Below are 8699 nucleotides of genomic sequence, written 5' to 3' on the forward strand. Positions count from 1 at the left end.
TATATATATATATATATATATATATGCACACACTGTATATACTGTATATACCCTATGCACCTTTTCCTCCTTTTGGCAACTTCTTTTGACTATTGAGCTGACGTGACCAGTGAATTTCTCCCCTGTGAGATCAACAAAGTCTATATTATCTTATCTCTTATCTTAAAGCAGTTAGAACTATTTAAAGCACACTGTTATAGAACTGAATGAAAATGGTTATTGGTATCATGTGATTATCTGGTCTCTGAAGCTTTTTCTTGCTAGATTTTAAGAAAAAATTAAATGGGTCATCAGTTGGTCTTTCATCAGGATGATGATTATTAACAAATGGTTTAATGAATATAGAAAGGGTTGACTGGACAAAATTAACTAAATGGAATTGATTGATAGATAAAAACAACTGTGCCCAGAGCTAAATCCTAGAATCAGCTAAGGTATTTAATGCTGCTTGTAATAAATTTACAAAACTGTCCAAATGTTTTTGCTTGCCTTTTGATTGTGGAACTTGGTCTTTACAGTGATGACAAATCTAAAATGATTACACTCAGTGAAAGCAGAATGTGTAAAAATGTGTTAAGCTGACTCTCCTCTTACCGTGGTTGGACCGAATCCAGTGGAGGAAAGGCTTGATTTTGGTCACAACAACCAATGCTATTCCAGCGCATAGAAGGGCGACTATCACCAGGAACCACTGTGTGTCTTTAATGAAATATAAAAAAAAAAAAAAAATGTTTCACAGAATTTAATGCACACAAGGAGAAGTGAAAAAGAATATAAATAATTTTAATTTTACATTAACAAAAGCTTACTGCACCTCTGATTGGGTTTCTTGGTTTTTCAGTTGTTTTTGTTATGGAGGTGAGCCAAACTTTTACTAGAGGAAAGAAGAAAACCTTATCAGTTCAGTGCAGATGTAAAAAAAAAAAAAACATAAGTTTCATAGTTTTGACCAGACAGACAGTTTGTGTGTGATTTTCCTTGATCATCACTGCAGGATATGCAAACAGTTGGTTTGAATTACAAGCATAGAACGAAAATATGCAGAAAGGTCATAATAATTACAAGCTTATAAAAGATCATGCATGCCAAGATTTCTCTCATATAAGTTTTAAATTTTGCTATAGAGGTTTCAGAAAACAAAAAATAATCCATGATTTATCAAAGTTTTAGACAGTGATTAATGCTGAATATTTCAGCCTGAAGAAGTGTTTTTGTTCAAGAAAATATTTCAATGTTGAAAAAGCCCTATTCATGAGAAAGATAACATGACTAGATTGTTTGTTAATACTTTGCCTCCTCTGCGTTCAGATAATTGTTGTTGAGAGAAGCCGTATTTCTATATTTTCTAAAATTATATAACCATCTAATTTTTCAAAGTTTTCGTCTGATTGGCCCAGGTGTCCCTTGTTATTACTCCTCTCCATAGAGGCAAGTTAATGTTGGTAAACTAAGGATAAATTTGGACTCAAAGCCATTGAAACCATCCAGAATTTCGGTCCAACCAAGTCTGAGACAGGACTGATACCCTGGGTCAGATTGGGCTGTAACAAGTTTTTTTTTTTATTGCCTACATTGCTGTTTGCAACAAATGTTATATATATTTTTAAAAACTGACAGTTATTTGTTTTGTTTTCCTCCATGCATTTAACTTGTTCAACATAGTGACTTTCTTTTGGAAGGACAAACAGCTGCCAGGTTCTGAGCTGCAGCTGGAGCAGAAAAGCTGATTATTGTTTTGGCCGAAAGGAGGGACAAGTTATGCTTATCTGACCAAACATAAAGCCAAACCATAGGTTGCTCTAAGACTTCTCTATTTTTCCTTTTTTAACATTCCTCTCAGACTGCCATAAAACTCTCTATTACGCAGGAAACATATTTCCTTAGACTCCTGAGAGACCAATAAACTCTATACTCTGATCAGCTTGATCACTAATTTAAAGGAGCAGCTGAACAGTCATAAAAGTCCCCTTATAGAGCAGCTAATATTAGTTGGGGAGTAGATTCCGTAGCTTTCTTTTTTGCTGAAGAAAATGTATACTTCAAATGACATTAGTTTGATTCATATGGGATTTCTATTGATTCTGCTGCTAGTTTTTATTTCATTTATGTTAACACAAATATTTATTAGATTAGAGAAATAAAAAAAAAATCACAATCAATCATCCTCATGTTGATTTTTGATATGTAATATTGGTTATGAAACTTTTGTAAACATTGATGTTGATTAAAATAGCTCTTTAATGCCACATAATGCAGCTTGAAGAGTAATGCAGAGTAACTTACATTTTAGCAGTGTTCAGCCTCAATAAATACCTTTTCAGTCATAAAATTTTGAAACATTTGAACGTGGATAATGTAGGAATTAAAGAGCTTAAATCAGAAAATGACTGTACAATACCACATTTTCTATGGCACCCATATAATTTTGGTGCCACAGGTGAGGAAACAGAAACGCTTTGTAATAGATAACCTATCTCTACATTGCCATTAGTATAAATTATTATATAAGAAGAAATCCTTTGATTAATAATAAATCTTTGAAAGGATGCTAGAAAGAAAAAAAAAATGTTCCTTAGTAAAATGTAGGTGTCTAATTAAGTTGGATGTGTAGATAAACTGTATTTCACCTGTAGTGGGTGGTGGCAGGGTGGGTTTGATGGTCTTTGGAACAGGCTCACACTTTTTGCAGGACTTGTCTATGCATCTGTAGCCAGCCTTACACTTGCAAACAGTATTGTGGGTTATTGTACAGTTGGATTCAACCTCAGAATGTTCTGTTGGGAAAAAGAAAGAGTGATGTTCAAATTTACATAATTAAAAATAGCGTGTTTAAATCTAACATGTATGACATGTAGAAGCATGACTGTAATTGTGTGTGACAAGATGTTGCAACATTACTCATAGATTGGGTCTTGGTAAACATTTTTAGTTTTAAGTCATTAGTCAGTTGTATCGGCACTTCTTAAGAATTAGGCAAGGCTGTTATTTCTTTTTAAGAAAGCAGCGTTTCGCTTTGATGTAACTATTTCTGTCTTACAAAGACGCACCAGCTTGTGTGCTAAAAATTAGCAAATAGAAAACTGCTTAAATGACTTTAACAGTGTCAGAATCATAGTGAAACATGAATGTATAAGCGTACATTTATAATCTAGAGAGAACATAGAAAGTAGAGATAGAGTGATTATCTGATAGATTTAGCTGATAAATTATATTAATGTGATAAAAGTTTATTTTCTTATGGGAGGTCATGATGATACAATGTGAGCAAACAGCTAATAACTTTTACTAGTCCGTTTCCTTGTTCTCCTAAGTTTAATAATCAAAAAGCAAACCTTTCATCTGCATCTTCCTATTTCACTTATGATGTTGAGAGATACAATTTAGAAAGAATTTACTTCCCTTCATTGTGACAGAGAAGTCACTCGATTAAGTACCGGTAGGCTTAAGTTTCTTTGAGGAATGGCATTGACCATTGAATTTCAGAAAAACTTGTGCTGAAGTCATTATTTATAGTGTTTGAAATAAGTCAAAGCTTTTAAAATCTTTTGTAAAAGAAATAGACTTTTCATTTTTAACGCATTTAACTTTTCCTGTGAAGAAATTATCCTAAGCATAACCTTATTAATGCTGGGGATCAATTATATGCATCAATTGATTTTAGAGGAATGCAACACCTTTCTAAAGAGGTAGACTGGTAAATAGGTCAGTTGTTTTTTTAGGCATTTAAGAGATACATTTGTTATATGGTGCTAAAAAATGTTATCTTTAGCCTGTCTTCTCTTTACTTTGCAGCCTGCAAACTGTCAAGGCGACAATAACGATCCAAAGCACAAAAGAAAGATCAGTGCTGCAAGGTCAGCATGTAAAACGTTTCTGTGGGTGTAATCATTTCCACCTAAATTACTTTCCATTCACATTAATTGACATCGAGCCCCTGTAAGTGTAGTTTTTTGACATTTTCAACACCCACCTTCCTCTGTCTTGATTCTAAAACAGATAAGTAAGGTTTTAAGAAGTTTTCATAAAAAACACATTTGACACAGATTGGCCCAGATACTTAAAAAAAAAATAGAGCCTCTGAATGTAAACAATAGTAGTTGAGACTGAGAATAGAAAACATGTTTTCACTTAGGTGCTGATTCCACTGTGACATTTAGAAATAAGCAAAACGGGCTCTTTTTTCACCTGTAGCAGTGCAGAGAAATCTGCATCAGCATATCTTTCCGTTGTTTTTTGTAATATGCATGGTTTTTTTCTTTTCAGCTACTTTAAAAAGTCTCCACGTTGTAGAGTCACAAATGTGAGTCTATCTGAGCTTTCATTAGAAATGTTTTGACAGACCCCCCAGTTCCCCTCCTCTCTTTGATCTCCTTCTGACTGTTTGCCCCCTTTCATTCACTGACAGGGAAATCCCCTCACGTTCAGCAGACCTTTTTTTTCTATAAGCTTCTCTGAAATTATGACCCACTGTCAGAGCTGAGTAACTCCCAACTGTGTGTCTTCTGTACAGCATTGCATTGAAACTGGTCAAATTCAGCGGTCAGAGCGACAGATTACTCACTCTCACCCATCACAACCTGCATGAAGAGTTGCAGTTCACACAAAGACAAACAGGAACCACAAGGTTGTAAAAAGAGGAGAGAGTGTGTAAAGCTGTGAGTATATTTACAGTAATGCTTCATCATACATATGTTCAAAACAAAACCAGTCCATATCAGCTCTGATTGTCTGGTGATAATGTTTTAGTCAAACCGTATCCTTCTGATGCATACCTCTGTAACTAGTTTTTTTGCTCTTACTGGAGACACGTCATTTATCGAATCGTAATTTCGTGATAAAGAGACAGCTAAAATAAAACATTGCAAGTCTTCCCATCCAAACAGAATAATTACTGTAAATTTCTCACCTGCTGTGCATGTTCCACAAATATTGCAGGTTGATTCTAGGGTGTAGGTATCCATAAACCTCTCACCCGTGCATTTCTTGCATGAGATGTCACAAGTGGTGTCAGACCGTTTAACATAATAATGACCTGGAACAAACATAGATTAAATAAAGGTCAAAAGCCTTTACAATGAAACCTTTAAAGTCTGTAAGTACAAAGGTGATGTCACAGTACCTGGTGGACACTTGTTGCAACATTGCTTGGGGTTGAATATTGGCCATTCATATTGGGTATTCTCGTTGCACTGGATGGCAAGTGCAGAGGAGAGGAACTGAAGTCTCCAAAGCAATGAAACGGTAAGATAACAGAGAGGCAGCATCTGGGTAGTAGCAAATAAACACAAGAAGAAGAAGAGGAGGAGGGAGGTTATTGATTGTGTCAGATATGTGCAGACGTAATGCATACAAAATGAATTATATGTTGGGTTTATTTACAGAAAAAAATTTATATTTAAAAAAATTAAACCAGTTCTGATGCTGCAAGTCCTCTAAATAGATTTCAGTTCCACAAGTCAGATTAAAAGGTTAATAAATCTCAAAGAAGACAAAGATATATTGTCTGAACTTACCATGTAGGAGAAGCTGACAGAAGATGTTACCTGGGACCCTCTGAGTGTGAGACTGAGAGAGGACTAGAAATGTGTCAGGGGACTCTTCTCTTAAAATGTCACAAAGTGACTCATCATGAAACTTGTCTTTTCAGTCTGTTTTCCTTCCCATCTAATCCTCTAACTGCCATCACTGGGACCCTAAAGATCAGTGCACATCAACATGCCCCCCCATATCCCTCACAGAGTGTCCTCCACGTTTTTTCCATCTTCTGGTTCGCCTCATCCGAATGCAAGTGTTTGGCTAAGAACAGCATGACTTTTTCATCTTTCTTCCTTGTCATGTTGCTTGATGATGAAAGTAAACTATGATGTACCACTCATTTAACTGAAAACTGTTTTATCATACTTACCCAGAACCGTTGAACAGTTAAGCATTTAAGGAAGTGACTGATGATCAGTTCTGAAACCTTTTCAACACTCCAGATGATACGAAATTAAGCTACAGCTTCGATACTCATACTTCATAGAGCAGAAAAAGGACTATTAAACATTTCAATGTTTTCTCAGTATATATATGTTTAGAATAAGGCTGTTATATTCACACCAGGTGCTGGTAATCATAAATACTCCCCATATGCAGAGATATAATGAAAAATGGTTCCATACGTCATAAATAAATGAAAAGATAAGGAAAAAGTGGTAAAACATGTAAAAAGGAAGATAAAAAAATAAAACCAAGATAACCATTTCCATCTATCAGTATCTAGAAAGTAATCCAGAACCTTATGATGAACACACTTAAAAGCATTGCGTAGTCCTAATCAACACTGCATTAAAATTCAAGAGCTCTCTCACAGTGATGCCATTACTTAGACACATTTCTTAGCTTCTAAATGTTACTCTGAGCATCTCGCCATAAACTGGAAGCAACTAGGTGATCTTTGCAAGATTTCTGATAGAGGAGCCCAAAATATCAGAAGATTTGTTCTTGCACCAAGGGCCTCTCGCAGAAGGATTTAAAAATGCAAAATGGACTGAATATTTAGTTGTTTTTTTCTAGCCACAGTGACCTCTCAAAGCAATTTACACTTTAGCAACATTTATGCAAATGCACTGACTTATAGGCACACATCCATACACTGACGCACAGCTTGGTGGGCCATCGTAAGGTACAGTAGCTATGATTGAACCCTAAACCTTTGAATTGTAAGATGATTGAAAAAATAAGCATATACAATTCTTTCAACAAAACAACAAAAAATGAAAGGCAATAGCTGCTATACACTATATACTCACTATGCATGACTCCAGTGCTCAAGAAAAGCATGCTGATGGTCGCTTCAAGTTTGCAGAGAAACATTTCTCCCTGTCAGTGGAATGCAGAAAGGATATATAGTCTGTTCAAATTCTACAAACGATTAACTGTTTGTAAGACATTGCACATACCATGTCGGGAGTGGTGAAAGAGCTGAAATCAAAACAACTATAACTAAAGGGAAGTGTGGAGGTGGGAACATTTGATTTCTTTGGGCTGTCCTAATGTTTGACATGTAATTTAAACGTAAAGAAACACTTAATGCAAATAAAGTAGGGATGACTGCTTACATTTACAGACATGGATGGAAAGTATCTAAAGATAAAACAAGTCATAGAAACTATTAATTGGCTTCAGGAAACAAGAGAATAAAACTTGCGGATTGGTCCAGAATTTAAACCAATAAAATTTTTGTCAAAAAAAAGCACTGAAAAGACCCCTCAAGATCTGACTTATGAAATCACAGTGATGCATGCTGGGTACACTTTTTCTAAAAAAACAAAATGCAATGATTCACATTTTTATTTGCTAAAGACAAACAAAGGTTTATTTTCTTCTCACTGAACTTTGACTTCTTCTGTCCTGTATTTATGCAGCTCAAATACGCAAGAAGCAAACACTAAGAAACTAAAAACAGTGATGAATTTTCACGGAAGACAAGGGGTGGGACAGAAATTCAGTAATTAAATTTATCTTGCTAATTTTAAGTATATACTGATTGTGAAAAAAATTATTTGCATAAGACAAGATCAAAAAGTGATTCCTGTCAGCTTTGATGGTTATCAAAAACATGCTAGTTAAACAGGTGTCAGTTTGAATATGTCTAGAGTTGCAGAATGAATGTTAAAGTTTTAACTTTAGTGGTTTCCTTCTTTTCCTTTAATTTTAAGAACACTTAGCAAAAGACTTTTAATTTAGTACTGGTAAAATTAATTTGCTGTTCCTCCTCTGAACAGTTCTAGAAAACATTATCTCTTTTCAATAACTACCTTTTGTCGGAAATCTGTCAGCATATTCTTCGAAAGACACGAAAGAAGTCAGCAAAGAAAATCTGACACAGAGTCCCAGCAGACACTCAATTTAAAGCATTCACCTTTAAATATAAATTACCTTACTTTTGAGAGAGAACAAAAATCATAAGTTTCTTTGATTCCTATATACAATAGTAAAGTACATATTGAGCAATTCTGTGTTGTTGTTTTTTTGAGCAAATGTGTAAAAATAAGAAAAACAGGTTTTCCCTTTACAGAATTCATTGCTATTGCTCTTTTATAAAAACTTCCATATGATGTTATCTATTGAGAAGAAAAGCTACGCTGGTTGGGCCAACCCTTTGCAGCAGGATATATTTAGTAACAGCTGGCAATGATTCTTTTTATAATGTTGTGGAGGAATTTTTGCCTACTCATCTTTGCAGAATTGTTTTAGTTAAGCCTCACTGGGTGGGTTTTGAGCATAACCAGCCTGTTTAAGGTCAAACCACAGCATCTTGATTGGATTTAAGAGAAGAAAATGACTTTGCTGTTTGTAAAATGGTTTTAATGTGGTTTTAAGGTTAGTTGTGTGCCATCTCTCCTCCAAATGGTTAATTCATTGATAATTGTTGCATTTAAACTAGTTACTTAAATGTGAATTATTTTAACCTTATGCTGAAAATTTCTACGTATTATGCAATGCTTTGTGTGACATACAGTGGTAATAGTAATTTGTCTTAATTTACTAAGTTACTAAGAGGAAGACAAACTGGTTTCTATTTTAAATTAAATTTTTGCTTGCTTTGTATGCCTTTTTGCAGCTTCTTTTTTCATGTGTTTAATACCTATTCTTAGTGTTATTCGGCTTTAATACACCTTACTTAGTTCTGAGTCTGTTTTTCTAAAAACATCTAA

General features: G+C 34.6%; 1 protein-coding gene across 2 annotated transcripts in view; it reads right to left on the reverse strand.

Moving 5' to 3' along the window:
• The window catches only part of cd27 (CD27 molecule), a 10079-nt gene extending 3158 nt beyond the window's left edge, over positions 1–6921 (reverse strand). Inside the window, exons 1-6 of one of the 2 annotated variants that reach the window (XM_015370719.1) lie at positions 5514–6921; positions 5120–5264; positions 4907–5032; positions 2628–2774; positions 815–874; positions 595–699 (exon numbers count right to left, since the gene is read on the reverse strand). In XM_015370719.1, the coding sequence (XP_015226205.1) occupies positions 595–699; positions 815–874; positions 2628–2774; positions 4907–5032; positions 5120–5264; positions 5514–5516 (586 nt within the window). In that variant the 5' untranslated portion in view covers positions 5517–6921. Of the gene's footprint in view, positions 1–594; positions 700–814; positions 875–2627; positions 2775–4906; positions 5033–5119 lie in introns of both variants that reach the window. The other variant, XM_015370718.1, reaches the window with a different exon arrangement.
• Positions 6922–8699: the final 1778 nt, after the last annotated feature.

Source organism: Cyprinodon variegatus, unplaced genomic scaffold, assembly GCF_000732505.1.
Source record: "Cyprinodon variegatus isolate N-32 unplaced genomic scaffold, C_variegatus-1.0 Scaffold48, whole genome shotgun sequence".
In the NCBI taxonomy this organism is placed as follows: domain Eukaryota; kingdom Metazoa; phylum Chordata; class Actinopteri; order Cyprinodontiformes; family Cyprinodontidae; genus Cyprinodon; species Cyprinodon variegatus.